Source organism: Mauremys mutica, chromosome 1 (genome assembly GCF_020497125.1).
Source record: "Mauremys mutica isolate MM-2020 ecotype Southern chromosome 1, ASM2049712v1, whole genome shotgun sequence".
Lineage (NCBI taxonomy): Eukaryota > Metazoa > Chordata > Testudines > Geoemydidae > Mauremys > Mauremys mutica.
Window position 1 is genome coordinate 208,254,258 of NC_059072.1, and position 18,913 is coordinate 208,273,170.

The following is an 18,913-nucleotide window of genomic DNA, read 5'->3' on the forward strand; positions in this document are numbered from 1 at the left end:
TCATATGAGGGTCATGAATTCACTCAGGTTTTGGCCCGAAGGACATGAGATAGGGATCGTGTAGAGCTATTTTGTAATTAAATGGTCTATCTCCTCCTTTTTTTTTCTTTCAGTTTTAGTATATTTAGAACTTGTTGAATAAGTGTGTTTTTAATTATAAAAATGAGACGGCTGCATCACACTAATGAACCCCAATGGGCTGGCAGGGGGAGAACCTTGACTTTGATTCCTATGTTTTCCAAGACAGATTTGTTTGAATGCTTTGTGTAGTCACTGTGTAGTATTTCTAACTAAAAGTCAACTTTTGGCTTTGGTTGATATGCATAAGCAATCCCCCGATATACGGTTTTGGAATTAATAGCATGATCTTCCATTACAATACTTTGTCAAGTGCATATTCAATGCGTATATCTCAAAAATGGCTGCTTTTTCAGTTTTGTTAACTTGCTAGAAGTTTGGGGTATATGTAGAGAAGTTTTGTGTCCATGACATTCTGTTATACCTAGATCAGTTGCAAACTATTTATTGTTTATTTTCCAGGAGGAAGAAGGGTCCACAGAAGGCAGAGGTCTATCTTCAAGGAGCGCTAAAAACTTACCTTGCTGAGGGCTGGGCATTGCTTATCACACATACAAGAAAGCAGTTAGCAGAATGTCAGAAACACCTTGGGCAAATTGAAAAGTATCTTCTAAAATAAAGAAACCTGGAAAATTCAGATTGGAGTACTGTTGACATGCATATTTTCTGACCTAAATATGTTGGATGTGAGGCTAGAGAGAGTCCAGTCAGCAGCCAATGAGATTAAGCTGTTGTTGACTTTTCTACAGTCCATTCAATGTCTTTGATCTCTTTATACAGGTTGTTCTTATGTTTGACTCATCTGAGTCCTTGTGACAGAGTTAATAAAGCATAGATCATGTGACGCATTATACTAGACTAACAAATCTAGTGTAAACATTTTCTGTTAGCGCTTGTAGACAAGGGTATGTTGGCCCTAAAGTTTGTATGATGTTACTTATTTTTGGTCCAATAAACATCACACTATACACAGTTTCTGCCTACACATTAACATACTGGAGGCTAAGTCCAACTGATTTTCAGTTAGATTTAGGGCCCTAGCTGCCTAAGTCTCCTCTAATAATGGGCCCTAGGCTCCCAAGTCACTTGGGCACTTTTGAAATTTTTATTCTATATGTTTCAAAATGTGTTCTTACAAAAAATGCTGTTGAGCTAATGATGATGTAGTCTTAGTGAATACTGTACTGCAGCAAGTCCTTGTACCCCCAGTACTCCAAGAGAATATAAATTCCTTTCTTATGATTAGTTATGGTAAGTGCTGCTATCACATTTGGCGGATTCCCAGAGCGGAGATCTGTGCACTAAATTTATGGTACACGCCAATAAATTAGAATTTAATCAAATGCTAGAGCTTATTTAAAGTTTAATTTTTATCACAGTGTAATGTAATGCATCAATATTTTGGCCACGCAGTTCATTTATCTGTGGTTAATAAAGAGCAAGTGAATTTTCCTCCAGTCAGTAATACGTTTATATAGCAAAATCTAGTAAGTGGAGTGGATAACATTTTATTAGATAATCTGCAGTAAAATAAAAAGATGCTTCTGTAATGGGCTTTAGTGATAGTGAACCCTTCTATTTATTTTCTAGTGGGAATTTCTGTTGATGCTAAAGCAGCTTATCCAGTATCTGGAGGGTAGAAAACAGTAACACAAAAATTAATCACATTTTTTTCCCCGCCAAAGTGTTCTGAAATGGATTGTAGTCCTTTCCCCTCAGTTCCTTAACGTGGTGTGTCAGCTATCTTCAAACAAGCAGTCTTTTAGCCAGTGATGATCATTTAACACAAGATGAGCGCCAGCACTTCTGCCAAGAAATTTTAAATTTTGCCAACCAGCAAACAGAGGGCAAAGGTGAGACTAGATTTAAATATTTGACCATAGTATTTCAGCTGATCAGATCTTTAACCTTTCTTTTTGAAAGGAGATAGCAAGTCTTTCTGATCAGAGCTCACTGCTCTGTGTGTAATTTCTGGACCACAATCCCACATGTATTCAGTTATTTAATTTGATTTAATTTCACTTATCTGACAAATCGGGATCTTTTTCCACCTCTCTCACCTCAAGCCCCTCAAAAGTTTTTAGGGATATGTTTGTGTGTGTTTTGGGGGTACTTTTGAGTGATTTTTTTCCTCCAGTTCTACTATAATAGTCCTGTGTTTTTTTCTATGGCTGCATCTACACTAGCATATCTTGTATCTATAATTTGCTGCTGGAGCATTGGTGTTAGTGGTGTAAGATGTAGTGCAGACAGAACCCTGGCATTTTTACCACAGTGTTGTCTGCCCCCCCTCCCCTCGCTACAACTCCCAGCACTGCTTCAGCTACTGAAGTTCCACCGGTACTGAATTATAGCTATGCAGTTTGCTCATGTGGTAAGGTCTTTTGTTTTTTCAAATGTTTCCTGCCTATTGTTTTTCAAATGTTTGTGGTCTATTGATATATATCCCTTTTTTTTTCTGCATATTGTTATTTCTTGTTCACCTTCTCATCCCCTTAGTTTCAGCTTGTTTCAGTAGTCACACATGCTCCTGCACAAGTTTGCCCCCAGAAGGGCAGAAACCAGTATGAAACTGTCTGGTGGTAACATGGTCCCAGTTGCTTTAATCAATAGTTGCATGTAGATGTGACCTAAGCGTTCTTTAACTCTGCTAATGCCCAATGGCTTTTTGTTTGGTTGCAACATAGTTAGGTTCTGTCTGTTGTCTTCTTCGGCTGTCCCTCAGTACGAGGATGATGTCTGCCAAGGGGGTTCATTGGTGAGTTTTTAAGTGGCTGAGGAGCCCAATTCTGGCCCTGCAGGTTTTCCCACAGAAGTGACAGGTGTAATCTTGGAGGAGACGTAGTTGTTGGCTGGAGTGTTGTTCCCTTTCTTTCCTCCTTTGTCGCTTCTCTGTCTCATGAGCACATCTGTTCTCAAAGTGAGCTGTGGCTTGGTGTATGGTGTGGCGTCACTATGTTCTGTTCCACACGAAGTCCTCCCAGTTTGTTGGGTTGATGCCTCCCTTTTTAAGTATGTATTTGAAACACTTCTGCTACCCTCCGTGAGCCCTTCTTCCCTGACTTAACTGAGAGAAGAGTACTTGTTTCGGGAGGCAAGTATGAGGCATACGTACACAGCGGCCAGCCCAGTGGATTTGGTGTTTCATTACCTGTGCTTCTATACTACTGATGTTGGCTGCAGAGAGAACGCTGATGTTAGTACCTCTGTCTTCCCAGCTGATCCTGAGAATCCTCCTGAGGCGGCAGCGCTACTGGAACCACTCCATTCACTTGAGACGACATCTGTAGGTTACACAGGTCTCACATCCATAGAGAAGAGTGGGGATGACAACTGTCTTGTCAACCAAGATCTTGGTATCTGTTTGTAGATCCCTATCATTGAAGACTTGTTTGAGTAGTCTTCCAAAAGTTGTGCTGGCACAACGGATGCTGTATTCAATTTCTGTGTCAGTGCTGGCTGTTTGGGAGAGGTGGCTGCCAAGGTACGGAAAATGGTCCACATTTTCCAGGGGTTCTCCACTGATGGTGATTTGTGGAGTACGAAGAGTAGTTTGTGCTGGTAAGGACTGGTAAAGTACCTTGGTGTTCCTTTTGTTGAGAGAGAGAGAGAGACCCAGGGTGTGATAGGCATCTGCAAAAAGATTTAGGGTGCTTTGCAGGTCAGCCTCTGTGTGTGCAAGAATGATGCAATCATCTGCATACAGTAGGTCAGTGATGCCAATTCTCGTGATCTTAGATTTTGTTTGGAGATATTGAAGATCAAGGAGTTGGCCATCCATACAGTACTCAATCCTGATTCCATTAGGATGGCAGTCGTGAATCAGGATCACGGCAAGGTAAATGGAGTAGAGTGTTGGAGCAGTGACACAGCCCTGCTTGACACCGGAGCAAATGGTGAATGGTTCGGTCTCTGAGTCGTTGCACAAAATGGTGGCAATCATCCCATCACGGAGTAGTCTGATGATAGAAATGAATTTCCATAGACAGCCAAACCTACATAGCACCTTCCATAGGGCATCACGATTGATAGTCAAAGGCCTTGGTTAGGTCGATGAATGCCATGAACATGGCTGATGTTGCTTTCTGCATGATCTGGTGTTTCTGCACTCCTCCTGAATCTGTTGTGCCACAAAGGTCATGTCAATTGTGCCTCGGGGTGGCCTGAAGCCCTACTGTGATTCAGAGAGGAGTTCCTTGGCAAAGGGGGAGGAGGAAGTTTAGTAGGATCCGGGCAAGCATCTTCCCTGTGATGGAGAGGAAAGCAATACCTCTGTAGTTCCCACACAAAGTTCTGTCCCCTTTCTTGAATATTGTAACAAATTAGCATTGTTAAAGTCAGGTGGAATGTCTTCGCAGGTCTAGATTTTTGTTGAGGAGTTGGCAAAGTTTGTGCTGGAGCATTGTTCCACCAGCTTTAAAAACCTCAGCTGGGATGCCATCTGGGCCTGGAGCCTTGTGATTTTTTTTTATTTTTTTTTGGTCTGAGTGATCGCATGCCAGACTTTCTCAAAAGATGGGGGATCAACAAGGTGTTCCATTGCTGGGCATTGTGGAATAAACTCGGTGTCTTTGGAGACGGTTGGCCTGTGGATTAGTAGGCTCTCAAAGTGCTCCTTCCAGTGTTGTTTAATAGCTGCATTGTCCTTATGGAGGGTGGAGCCACCCTGAGAACGTAAGGGGGTTGGGCCTTTGAAGCTTGGCCCTTATATAGCTTTTGTTGCTTTGAAAGAAGCTTCTCATGTCATCGGGGTCTACAAAATCCTGGATCTCAGAGGCCTTCTCTTGCCACCACTTGTTTTGATGTCATGCAGCCTACTTTGGCTTTAAGCAGATGATAGTCCTCATGTTTTCGTTTGGTAGAGGAATAATTTTGCCAGTTACAAAATGCATTTCTTTTCTGTTGAATTAATGCTAGGATTTCCTCGTTTTTGTCAAACCAGTCTTGGTGCTGATGAGTGGAATGTTCTATGGTTTCAGCACATGCATTGTGAATGGTGTTTTTAAGTTGATCCCAGTGCTCTTGAATGTTAATGATGTTGTCAGGCAGGTTAGAGAGTTTCTCAGACAGATGTTGCTGGAACGTCTCGTGGCTGGCTTGGTCTTGAAGTGCTTTGATGTTGTACCACATTTGTTTAGTCTTTGGGTGTTTGTGGTGTGGTGGAGCAAGCTGCAGGTACATGACTGATCTCATTAATCGATGGTCTATCCAACAATGATCGGCACCTCTCATAGCTCATGTTATACGGATGTTGGTATAGTCTCGGGGTCTGACTATAACATAGTCAAGGAGGTGCCAGTGTTTGGACTGAGGATGTTTCCAGGTGGTCTTAAATTTGTTACTCTGCCTAAAGATGGTATTTGTGATGAGCAGGTCATGCTCCACACATTTGCTGAGAAAGAGAATGCCATTGGGGTTTACATTTCCCACCCCTTCTTTGCCTATTGGGCCTTTCTAGAGATGGGAATCTCATCCAACTCTGGCATCGAAATCTCCCAGGAGGATGAGTTTGTCGGCATTAGGTGTGGTGGTGAGGACTGTATCAGGAGTTCAATAAAACTGCTTCTTATTGTCTTCCTCATCATAGAGTGTTGGGGCTTATGTGCTGATGACCGTGGCATATTGGTTGTTACTAGGCTTGAGCCAAAGAGTCATGAGACACTCATTGATCCCCACGGGAAGCTCCAAAAGCTGATTGGCGATCTTATTTTTGATGGCAAAGCCAATCCTGTGAATGTCTCTCTTTTCAGGTGGCTTTCCTTTCCAAAAGAAAGTGTAGCCACCTCATCCGCTTTTAATTGGTCCTCATTGGCCCGGCCGGTCTCACAGAGCTGCAATGTCAATGTTGAGTCTTGCCAGTTCTCTGGCAATTATGGCGGTTCTTCTTTTGGCGCATTCACTGTGCTGAGAGTCCATAAGGGTGCGGACATTCCAGGTGGCAAAATTCATTGTTTGTATCTCTTGTTTCAGCTGCAGAGTTGAGTGATCCCACTGGATATGGCCATCCAGTCGGAACAGTGTGAGACAGCCTATGTTTGGGGCACCTTTTCTAGCCCCCTCCCCATTAGTGTGATCAGAGGGGATCCTGAAAAGGTCTGGTCAGTAACAGCCGCTGCTTCCGAAATGCACTTCTGTCTCAACCAAGCACAAAACGACCATCACACGGCTGCTGCCTGCATGCAGATTTGTGACTAAAGACTCCCAGAGATCACTGCTCCTGTCTTCCCCGCCACTTGTCCATCGCCACAGGACTTTGTGCAGGTGTGAACACTTTGGCAGTGGCCTGCGTGTGAAATCTTTTAACCTGGGGAAACCAGTGCACAGGCAGTAACCATACGAAACTTGACAGAAGGAAAACCCTGACCCAGTGGCAAGGCGATCCAAGACAACTAGGGGCCTCTCTCCTCCTGGAGCCCTCATCCGCCTTCACAGCTGCAGAGTACTAGAAGGTCCTCTATATTCATGCGATCCACTGTGGGGGGTCTTTTGAAGTTTGGACCACGGTTAGTCAGGAGCCTCACCTCAGACCTGCTCGCCAAGGGGGACACTACCAGGAGTATAAAAGCTCCGGATGACATAGCTCTGAGGGTCTTTAGCCCACACAAGCCTCTCCACCACAAAAAGGTTGCGGTCCATCAGAGAGAGGTTCTGTCTATACCACAGATTGGAACCATGTTGTAACTGTAGTATAGACAAACCCAAAGGTTGGGTGCTCTGGAGTCACTGGAGATGTTACTTGTTTATTATTACATTTTTGTATACAAGATGGTTCCCAATTCTTTGGGATTTTATAACTGTTGTAAGAATGTCAAGTTTTGAGCCCTCAGTTTCTGCTTCTATGGAATTAGGTGCAGCTCTGTGAGTAGAGGATAGGGCCTGATAAGATCTGTAACTCTGAATTTTCTGGCTTTTTTGCAGGTTTGTTGTACTGTCATGCAGTGAATTCTTTACTATAATGTATGTTTCTGTTTAGTTTTATAACCCATAATAACTCTATCTAAATTCTGGTCTGTCCACTTTTTGTAATGGTATTAGGCTGAGACACTCTTTTGGAAGCCCTTCTTAGTTCATGCATTATTGGCAATGTGTGATGCACTAATTAACATGTTCAGTTTGAATACCGGAAAGGTTCTTTAGTTTTTCTGTTTTTCCTCACCTTTCTACTTCCCTGTTGCCTCTACCAGGGTAGCTCACAGTTCATCTCTGACCATCTTACACTCCCTGGTTTACCTTTCTGCCTCTGGATCCTACTCCCCGTAGCTCTGAAATCATGCTCTGAGGACTGTTGTCCTGCCTTCTCTAGTGTCAGCCTTGTGCTCCCCTCTGGCTAATGGCTTTTTCTTTTGGCTGTCTTAATAAATATTTGATTTTCTCCTCTCTACTCCAGCCTATACTTTGTCCTCAGAAGCATTTACTATGATTTAAACTCCGAGCACACTTCGCCGCAATTTTTTCTGAAGATATACTGCTCATCTTTATATGCATATTTCTTGATGTTCTGCTTAGATTACAACAGTGAAGACACCTTGGAAATGCCATTGATGTGTCATGCTAGGCCTGCTTCCTAGTTGAAAAATTTTTTTAAGCGTCTGTCACTGTTGTTTTCTGGCATCTAGCAATGATGTAAGAGTGAGGGGAACCTGACCTGGTGCAGATAATGGCTCCAGGCACCACTCTGATCACAACTATCATGAGTTTACATTTGCTCCGGTGGTATGTCCTCTGGAATATTTGTTCTGTCATGTTAAATTAACTGTTTAGGTATACAGGAGCATAAAGAATAATAGCTCAGCATTAGTCTTATGATACTGTGCTGCTTAGATTGTAAAACTTTTGCTACACTAGTAAGCGATTCTGAACAGGTTGAATAACAGATCTTGCTATGAGTACATCTACACTGCCTCTCTTCTCCCCCTCTTACCCCCCCCCCCCAAAAAAAAAGTGCTCTGAGATCCACTCCCCTCACTGGATTCCAGAGCCTGGGCTCCAGCCCAAGTGGGAATGTCTACACTGCTATTTTTAGTCCTGTATAGCAAGCCCGAATCAGTTGAGACTCATACTCATTGCCATGGGTGTGGAGTTTTTTTTTGGTTTTGGGTTTGTTTTGCAGTGTAGGTGTACTATATAGCTTAAAAGCTATTGACACAAACAGTTCTTTTGTCAGATTTTCTCACTACAACAATTGTATTTGAGGCAGAACTAAAGTTGTAACTTTAAAATATATTTGATTTTAGGCATCATCAAGAATTTAATTTTTTTATTCTGTTTAGCTTAAGAAGATGATGGTATTGTTTTGTCACTTTGGGATTGGGGGAACATCGTTTTTAAAATTTCTGAACTTTTTTTAAAAAATGGATTGCTGTAAAGGCTAATCTTGCATTACCAAAAGCAGAGTGGAATAATATACCTTGTTCTTGTCTGTACTTCCAGGTCAAAAGGTTATACTGTCTCTGCATTCCTTTGCACAGCTGAAAACTCTACATTTTGACCCTCCAAATGCTGTTATCCATGTGGGTGGAACGTTGTCTATTGAGCTGACTTTGCTGAGCCAAATGCCCGTCCCAGTCAAAGTGGATCAGGTTGCCATCAATGTCCACTTCAGCATTGAGAAAAATAATTACCGGAAAACAGCTGAATGGCTCACTAAACACAAAACTTCCAACGGTATTATCAGCTTCTCAAATGAAGTTGCAGGCTTCCCTTTGTCAAGAAATAACTTGCCAGCACTGGAGTTGTATGAAATGTACGAAAGGAGCCCTTCAGATAACTCTTTGAACACGACAGGAATAATCTGCAAAAATGTGCACATGCTATTGCGAAGGCAGGAGAGCAGCTCTTCTCTGGAAATGCCCTCAGGGGTGACTCTAGAGGATGGGGCTCACATGTTAAAATGTAGCAACTTTATACTGGAACCAGGGGTCAATACAATAACGTTCAGAACTCAGGTATGTTTGTACAATTGAGTGAGCATAGCACTCATGAAAGAGAAGATCTAAAAGCACTGACTAGAGAAGGGCGTAGTGCTGGAAAGTGGTATCCAGTGTTGCTCCCTTGCCACAGCTTTGCCAATGCAGCTTAACCTCTTCCTGGCTCGCCCCTGTTATTGCAGACCTTGGCCTATCGTGAAGAGAGGCTGCTAACTCTGCTAAAGTGTGTGGTTGGTTCTCTGATACGCAGAAATAGGAGACTAGAATGATCCCACCAAACTCATTTTAAGTCATTTTTATTTATCCAGTTATCATTTTCATAAAAATAAAACACTTATCTAACAATTAGAATTCAGATGAGTATTGCATCTGTCCCAAATGACAATGTTCATTGTCCATCATGTTCTAGAAAAGGTAAGATTCTCTTGTTTCATAGTCAGACTTGCTCAGAGTAATGCATAAAAGGTTCCAGGTGGGGAGGTCTTTTTCTTACTGTGTTCTATTACAGGTAATCTTTTTTCCAGAGTCAGTATCAGCCAGATTTAGCTGTAGGAATACATAAACATGTTGGTGGTTGCTCACTTCCAGCGTGTGGTGTGATAGCAGCTATAGTAATCATTGCATACAAAAAAAATAATAATGTTAAGATTGCAAAGTCAACCACTTGCTCTTAGGAAATGTCAGAATTAAGGTTGCTTGTGTAATTTTAATTCTTCCCTGTGAGTATGACAGTCTTTAGCTATGTTACCACTACTCTTTTCCATAAAGGACCTCAGTCTCTTTCATTGCAGAAGATAGCAGGTGTGTAGTGATTAAAGGAGAGAGCTGCAAGAAGAGAGAAATGTATATACAGTTAAGCCCAGGGCTGTCCCTAGAGAGGTGCGGGGCCCAGGGCAGAAGTGACTGATTCGTCTCTTCCGGGACTGACCACACTGGCCAATCACACCGGCTCGCGGGGCCCAGAGTGGTTCCCCTAATTTGCCCTACCCAAGGGAAGGCTCTAGTTAAGCCAATTGAATGCTGCCAGGAAAACTGGTTGTATTCCTGCCTCTGCCACAGATTTATTTTTTTTAATAGGATGCTGGGCAAGTCACTTTAAACCAAAATTCTTAAAGATGGTCACTACTTGTGTGTCCTTTATTTTCTGGGTGCCCACCCTGAGATCTCTGGGGCCTGATTTTCAGAAGTGCTAAGTATTCAATTGCAGCTGAAATCGCTGAGGGTATGTACACTGCCATTAAAAAATGGCAGCTGGCCTGTGCCAGCTGACTCGGGCTTGCAGGGCTGTTGTTTGCATGTACACTGCAATTAAACAGCCCCTTAGCCTGAGCCCAAGTCAGCCAGCATGGGATAGCCACCATTTTTTAATTGCAATGTAGACATAACCTGAGAGCTGTGACACTTCATACCTCTAGCAGTAAGGCAGTATGGACTGAAGGAATGAGTGAATGGGGTTGGGAGTTGGGAGATCCTGAGTTCTAATCCTGCCTCTGCTACTGATTTGCTGTGTGGCTTTAGGCAAATCACTTTGACTTTTTTAGTGTCCCCACCTGTAAATGAGGATAATAGTTATTGACCAGCCTGACAGGGTATTATGAGGAATAATTTGGTATGTCTACATAGCATTTAAAATATTCTGAAAAATAGGTATTTCGGAATGCAGCCTCTTGCAAAAATTATTTGCCTTAATTGTCTTATGTTTCAGTTCCCTGTCTGTATGTTTATTTTAAAAAAAAAAAAAGGCTTCAGACCTCCAGAGAGGGGTGTTCATTAAACTTGGATACTACAGTGATGAGCACACTGTAGATAAACCACAAGGAAATGAATAATTCTGTATTCAGTACAGTGTCTGGATGGTGTGCGGTAAATAAAGCAATGCATTGAGTATAAAAACAAATATTGAATTTTTGCCTCATTTCCTGAGCTCTGCCTGTCCTGTATACTGAGTGAGGCAATGGTCCTGTGAATAAAACAGTATGTGATTATACACTGCCTCATAATACATTGAATTAATTCTGGCATTTCCTGATGTTTTAGTACTTAACTTTGCAACCTTATACAGAACTGAACAAAAGCAGAACTATAGATGATTTTAAAAATTGGCAATTTAAAAGTGCTGGTCATTGAATGTTTTGCAGTGTTCTCATAATGATCTGTATGTATTACTCCACTTCTCCTGAGATTCAAATTAATTTTTCACTTTTCCATCTCCTTCTTTCATTGTCTGTCACCATCTCGACATGCAACTTTTCTATTTAGCCTACAGGCTAAGTGCAGTCTGTGCTTTCGTTTTTCAGTCTGCAGCATTAAGACAGGAAGCACTAGAGAGAGATGTGCTCATACAGGGGCAGGCTGGCACTGTGAGCCTGTATGGGTAGCACTTAGCTGCTGGAGATGTAAGTTCACATTGCAGCAGGTGCTTGAACTGAGAGCTGGCAACCATGGGATCTGTGCACTACCTACTGATCTAATTTGTAGATTTTTTTTAATACCTCCTGTGAGTCAGGGGCTGTTACATACCACTCAGACAACCCATATCTAGTAATAGAGGCAGTGCAATGCAATTTGGAGATTTCAGAGGGCCATGTGGCAGCAGATGTAATTGCATATAAAATTGGATCTAAGTCTGAAGAACCTGACTGGGAGAAGGCTGTAGGGGATTAGTGTGTACAGTGTTTTGGGCTTCATGAGTGAGGAAGCAATCTGGCTAAACTCTGGAAGCAGAAAGATGGAATATAAATGAAGATACAATTCACTACTTGAACTGTTCTTTATATCTCAAACTATGTACATTTCTGGTGGCCAATATTGAAGGAGGGACAGTTAACGTCCTCATTCTCCTTTTTTCAAATCTCTTCCTGTAGTGAAGGAACAGCAAGAGGGGAAATTGTGCTGTTAGATTCCTTCATGCTGAGTGTTGCATCCAGCACTTATCCTTTTCTGCTAAGAACAGAGTTCTAATTTCTAGAACTTTGACAGTATCAAGTAACTTAGATATTACTTGGTGATATTTTCCTTAAAAATATATTAATTGGCGTTGGTGTGTTCGTTTAAAAAAAAATTGAGTGCACTACTGTAGGATGATGGCTTCACATTTGTTACATTATTTAACAGGACAAGGGATTAAAAAAAGGGATTATAGAAACCTCTCCTACTTTGTGTAGGATGAAGGCCGTGTCTACACTAAGCATAACTGTACTGCTGTAGTGCCATAGTGTAGGCACTTCCTATGGAGCCTTCCATCGTTGTAGGTAATCCCTCTCTCTGAGCTGTGGTAGCTAGGTTGATGAAAGCATTCTTCTGTCTACTGAGCTGCATCTACACTGAGGCTTAGGTCAGCCCAGTTATGTCAGTTGGGAAGCAACATAGCTATGCCGATCAAAATTTTAAGTGTAGGCCATCCTAACAATTTCACTGAGGGAACAATGAAGGGAAAAGACCCCCTTCCCCCCAATATGGGACGTATGTGCACTCTGCTTCGTTTGTAGGTTTTTAGACTGAGCATAGAACTTGCTTCATACTAAATGTGCAGCAGTCTCTCTCTCTCAGCAATATTCCAAACTGACCTCCTTTAAATGTATTCATTCTAAAGTTTTATAGCAGGTCAGAAAATATTTTCTGGGTTCTTTGGATCTGTATTCCCCTTTCTTATGACTCCTAAAAATTGCTTAGGTGTACCTTACATGAAATCTCCCATGACATCAGCGCATATTGTGCACTAATGCTTTTGTCTATTTACAAGATGGAAAAAGTGGTGAGAAAACACTCAGATGGTGAGGCTTTAGGGTTATAATTTGGGGGCAGGTGCAGTACCACTAACTTACAACTGAAACATTTTGAATTTGAGTTCACTGTCAGACAAAAACGAAATGCTTCAGGCTGCATAAGGTTTGTGTATTATGGGTTAATTCCACATCAGATGTGATATGGCACACACAACACAAATCTGTACATTATGCTCAAGAAAATTAGGAGGATTTTTTAGAAAACCTGCTCTACCTAGGTGAAAAATTCAAAATACTGTAGATCTGAGAGGCCAGCGTTTTCCTTGTTAGCATGATGCTGTTTGGGTGTTCTTATGTCCTCAGTGCTTTTAACAGGATAAATAGCTGTATCATTTCAGTTTTTTGTTCAGTTGACTATAACTGCTAGTTTGATTAAAACTGAAGTTCATTTCCAGCGCCCAAAAAATTCTAATTCTGCTGTGAGAGCAGCCTATGACATTAATAAAGATTTGTAGCACTTTCAGTGCTGTGCAGTAAGAAGTGACAAAACGGGGTGGGGGAACCATTTCCAAACCTCAAATCTTGTTTATCAGCAGTGACTAACACATTATCCTTCACCAGGGATAGAACTGATGCATCTTCTGGAAGCACACCTACAGGTGTACCATTTTATTTTTTATAATGGTGCTATCCTATCATAACTAGCCTTCTTAAGGTAGAGTTGGTGGAGAGTTTGAGATTAAAATATATTCATTGATAGGTGTCCACACAATGTGGACGAAAGTATGAAAACATCATAGGCTTATATTGATTGAAGGCTGTGCCTTGCACAGTGTAGGATTTTACGAATGCTAGCCAAATAAGCACTCTGCTGCTTGTGACTACCTGGTAAAGTCCATAATATCATAGATGATCATATTCATTATATTTTAATGTATGTAGCCGTCACTTCAAATATATATATGTATGAAATATAAATAATCAGAGTGGGTTGCTGTGCTAGGTACTTTGGGTAACAGAGTATTTGAATTGACAGCACTTTGTTCTTGAATCAAATGGATAACATTCCTGTCGTCCTGTGTTCCCCCTCCTCCCCCGCCCCTTATTAGGTGGGGTCCTTTGGGGTAAACATTTTTGCTAGACAGTTATGAAAATTGCATTTGGCGCACTTGAGCAATTTCAATAATTTCAGTTATTTTTATTCACCTAGTTGTACAGATAAAAGCATACCAGTTAGAAATGGGCTGAGACATGTATTTGTCCTTCATTTGTCAGAAGTTCAGTGGAGAAAACAAAGAGTTTTTCTTGAGAAATGTAAAAAATAATTTCTAGGTTGAAAATCCACTCTTCAGTTTCATTTTTTATTTTTCAAAGGCCAAAGAACCTGGGACATATACTCTCAGGCAGCTGTGCACGTCAGTGGGTAAAGTGCACTTTGTCCTTCCTCACATTTATCCAGTTGTGCAGTATGATGTGTACTCTCAGGAGCCCCAGCTAAAAGTGGAGCCATTGACTGGTAGGTAAACTTGTAACACTAAGAATGTGTTGATTGTCCATGTTACTTTCTCACTACATGACATGTTTCTTTCTTCTCATTTCATCTAAAACAAGTTACTTTGCTCTGTTGTCTTTTGCAGCTTCCTTTTAAAACTACTTCTGTTGAGAACATATGAGAGTCTTTAGGCTTTAGTGAGTCTGAACACTATCAGTCCCACTTGTCAAGTGACATGACAACTAGTATTTGATTGCGAATTTCAGAATCTGGCTTAGTTGGAGTGCATATATATGTCTGTATCCTTTTTGAAGGATCAAGTGGGGTTTGATCTTGCATCACTAGACACGTTGATGGGAAGAATAGGTAATAATACCAATCTCCTAGAACTGGAAGGGACCTTGAAAGGTCAAGTCCAGCCCCCTGCCTTCACTAGCAGGACCAAGTACTGATTTTGCCCCAGATGGCCCCTCAAGGATTGAACTCACAACCCTGGGTTTAGCAGGCCAATGCTCAAACCACTGAGCTATCCCTCCCCCATCATAGATAGTGATTTGACTGCACCATTGTGAATTTCTTACTAGTTGTTTTGTGACACTGTATTAGCTTTGGTAATTTAGCGAAAACCCTTTACCTTGCACTCTCACCTACCAAACAGGCTCTGATCTAACTCCCTTTAAAATCAATAGGAGTCTTTCCTTTAGTGATTCTCTTTCTATAGAAAGTTCTTAGATTGAATTCAGTGGAATCAGTCACCATGTTTAAGAACGTTTCTGGTAAATTAGATTTTACCAGTGAGGTCCCCTAGGCTTCATGAAGTCTTCTACTTTCCCCCCTTCCTTAGTAGAAGAGGCTCTGCTTAGGCTGTATCTCTATAACACACATTTCCCCCTTTCTTCCTACACTTTTATGTATTCCGTATCATTCTGGTTAATATGGGAAAGCTGTCTCAATGAGTTATAAAGGTGCTCAGACTTTGAATTAGTCTGCCTGCCTCTGGAAGCTTGTTCCACAGCTGCACCTCATTGGTTGAGAATGCTTTGACTTCAGGTGAAGGGAAACAGTGAAAATTGCCCAGAATTAAGTGGCTGAAACTCTCCCTATTTCTTGGACAATTTCTTAGAAAACCACTCCATAATTGAGCACCAAAAAGTAAAATTTTCCAGTTGATGTTAAGATGTACTTGTGTGAAAAATGAGCTGTGAATGTTTATTTGTAAACTCCTAACAAACATTAGCAGCTAATTTTAACCACTTAATAACTAGAGTGCTGGAATACACTGGCACTGTTTGCTTTCTTTTTCTTCAGACAGCCTTTTGGCTGGTATCCCTCAGAGGGTGAAGTTCACAGTGACTACTGGCCATTATACCATGAAGAATGGAGATACTCTGCAGCTCAGTAACGCCGATGACATGCCTTTCCTGTACCATCCAGAGAGCAAAGCATTGATCTATTCCAATACCAAGGGTAAGCAACATAGCCAAAATCAATTATCTCCTACCAGTCTGTGAAAATGCAGAAATCCTATAAGCATGACGTAAATATTATTGCATAGCAGCAAAGTGGTCTATAAGATGTTAGAACATTTGACACCATTGTTGTTGTCAGTAACCATCAATTAGGAACTGGCAACTCAACATTTCAGAGCACAAAAGTTTCGGGAAATCCTGGCCTTTTTCTACAACTGTTTTGGAAATTGTGTACATGTGACCAGTTAGTCTTAGCTATTTCAGGTATAAGTCTTATCTCAATAACAGAGAATAGATATATTCTGGGAAAGATTAATTTACTGTCTGTGGGCCCTTCACTAGGAAATTTAATTTGCCTCATAAGCAACTTTTAAATCAACTTAGTATATTTGCAAGTGGCACCACACAACAGAGGAAACCTTAGCAACACTTTCACCTGTTGCAGAGAAGGAGATCATGGGAACACGTTATAGGACCTGGAATGAAATCCAGTTACAGGGTTCTCTGTACCACCCTGTCTAGCGTTGAATTTGCATATTTTGTATAAAAGAGAGAGAGTTGACTACTTAAGCCTCCTGCACACATGAATCCATGGTCAAGTTCTCATTGTATTTGGTCTAATTCTTGAGGCAAAGAAGTATGAACTTTCAGTCAACCAGATTAGTCTTGGCAATACTGCTTTTTATGGACAGAGATCAGTGTAGGGAGGAAGGAATAGTTGAGGATTATTAGAGGATTTGAGTGAATTAGACTATTTTGTGTTGCCATTGAGACATTACCTGTACAGAGGCTTTATACCATAGCAAAATTATGTAATAATTATTACGCAGCTAGGATGTTTTTATAAAGCAATAGTTAGTGCTCAAGAAATTGAAGAATTATTTGCCTTTCTCTAGCCAATGTTTCATTTAAACAGGTCATATCCCAGCTTCTTCCAAAGCTCTGCTAGTGCATCTCACCCCTCTCCTTCAGGTTATATGTAAAAGCAAGAAGCAAAGATTCAATAGTTGGATAAAGAGAGATTAAAAATAGGATAAATGTAGGCATCCTGTATGGAATTTTTTAAGATACATCACTAATGCTGGTTAAATCCTCATTATCAGTACATAGTCTTGTGTTATCAGTAATGCAGCTTGTGTAAGATGAAAGGAATGAAGTAATAGGATATGAGGAGTCACAAGGACTAGTGGTGAAAAAAGGATTGGGTAATGGGGCAGGTGAGGACTGAAGGAACATTGATAAGATTCAGACTAGTCATTAAATTGCTCTGTTAAGAATTTTCTTGAATATTGGAATGGACTACCAAGAAAGGTAGCCAGTAGCCCTTCAAGAAGAATTAGGGAAACACTAATGGAAATAATGAAGGGGTAAGGTTATTCATGATGTGGGGTCTTTGACTTTGATCTACATTGAAAATTATGTTGGCATAGCTACATTGGTCAGGGATGTGAAAAAACCCACATGCCTGACCAACATGGCTATGCTGACAAATGCCAGGTATAGACACAGCCATCTTGATGGAAGAATGTTTCTGTTGATGTAGCTAACATCATTCAGGGAGGTGGTGTTCCTACATGGACAGAAAAGCTAGTTCTGTCAGTGAAGACTGTCTCTACACTAGGAGGGCTCTGCCAGCCTAAGCTTCATAACGTATTTGTAGCCAGAGACTTCATCAAAGAAGCCAGTGTGGAGTTCTTGGAGTTCTACAATGAGTCCTATGGCTGCAGTCCTCGCTGACAGGGAGGTGTGGGTTATAGACACTATAGGTACCAAGCCTTTAGGGCTCCTTCTTGATGGAAGAAGGCATTTCTAGCCTTTCAGTAAATGGTCTCATGACTTGGTAACTAGAGATGAAAAATGGAGGTTGTGGAAGGGAGGAATATTTCTAAAATTACTTCATATTCTACACAATTGTAGAAAAAGTCTCAGAATCATCATTACTGATCCAGTCTTCTGAAAAGATCACAAGCATCACCCTGCCAGTGGCTCCTGCATATCACGTGATTGAATTTGACCTTGAAGTTATCTATTTGCCATCAACCCCAACAGCTTCAGTGGAAAGTGAAAATCTGGTAAATAAAGAACTTCACAGGAAAAGCAAAGAGAAGCAGAAAATGGACAACTGCATGGCTACAGTTGACCAAAAAGTAAGACGACAAAAAAAGTTAGTGTGACCACAAGTGCTTAAATTGACCAAAATATGGGTGAGAATAACCTACTTGCACAGAACACCTTCTAGCTTAAAGGATATGAAAACACTTCAGAATGTATAAAATAGATGTAAATGTACATGTACAGAATATTTAAAGTATGTACAAAAATACACAGTGCTTTATAGGTGGATGAATCTCCCTTCACCAAATACTAGCCTTCTCTGAGGTTTGAGATTCTGTGCCAACAACCTAAGTTGGAATTTGGCCAACAGGACATAGTTATCACCCCTACTTTTGTTTTAAGTACCATGGGATCTTTAATGACTCCAGTGATCAAAGCCTCTCTTCTGATCCATTAGAAAGATGTAATTTCTATCTGTATAATATCTCTGCACCATTCTGGTAGACTGCTTCAGTATTAAGAGGAAAGAATGTTCCGATTAAACCAGTAACACTACTTCCTTATACAGCTGGGACTTAATTTGAGAGCTCTATCCCATGTTACTGATTTTATTGCCCTGTATTTATAACTGAAATTGTCTGCACAATCTACTGGAACTCTTACTTCTCACATGCTTAACTATTGTTAAAAGAAACTGCAGATTGGTTGGTTTTGGAAACTAGTGGTGGTGGGTGTTTGGTGTTCATAAAGAGTATGAACATATATGCATATATGAAAAGTTATTTCACTTAGTGTGTGTACACATTAAGGGAAAATCTGCATTCAGTTCAGGAGGAACTTTTTTTGAAGCTCTGTGCTGAAGTTCAGAATGCAGATCAATCATCCCTTACATTGTTATGAAGTGAATAGGTTTGTTCCTCTAGATTTTGTCAATCTCAAAATAAATTACTATGTGATTATTGCAGTAAGATGCCACTGGTGGCAGCATTGTTCTCGCTCGATATTTGTCAGCCATTGAAGAAAGTACTCTGAAGAGGCAGATCCCATGGATAAGTCAGCTTAGGGGTTGACGTCAGGGAGACACCAAGCTGTAAGCGCACGCGCACACGCAATCCTCTTCCCACCTTACCAAGCTTAGTTGTTTGTTTGATCAATTTTTTTCCCTCC

General features: G+C 41.0%; 1 protein-coding gene across 1 annotated transcript in view; it reads left to right on the forward strand.

Moving 5' to 3' along the window:
- TRAPPC10 (trafficking protein particle complex subunit 10) overlaps window positions 1–18,913 on the forward strand; it is a 90,548-nt gene that overhangs the window by 48,918 nt on the left and 22,717 nt on the right. Inside the window, exons 12-17 of the mRNA XM_045002616.1 lie at window positions 541–681; window positions 1,819–1,931; window positions 8,509–9,023; window positions 14,105–14,246; window positions 15,531–15,689; window positions 17,609–17,838. Of these exons, the coding sequence (XP_044858551.1) occupies window positions 541–681; window positions 1,819–1,931; window positions 8,509–9,023; window positions 14,105–14,246; window positions 15,531–15,689; window positions 17,609–17,838 (1,300 nt within the window). The remainder of the gene's footprint in view (window positions 1–540; window positions 682–1,818; window positions 1,932–8,508; window positions 9,024–14,104; window positions 14,247–15,530; window positions 15,690–17,608; window positions 17,839–18,913) is intronic.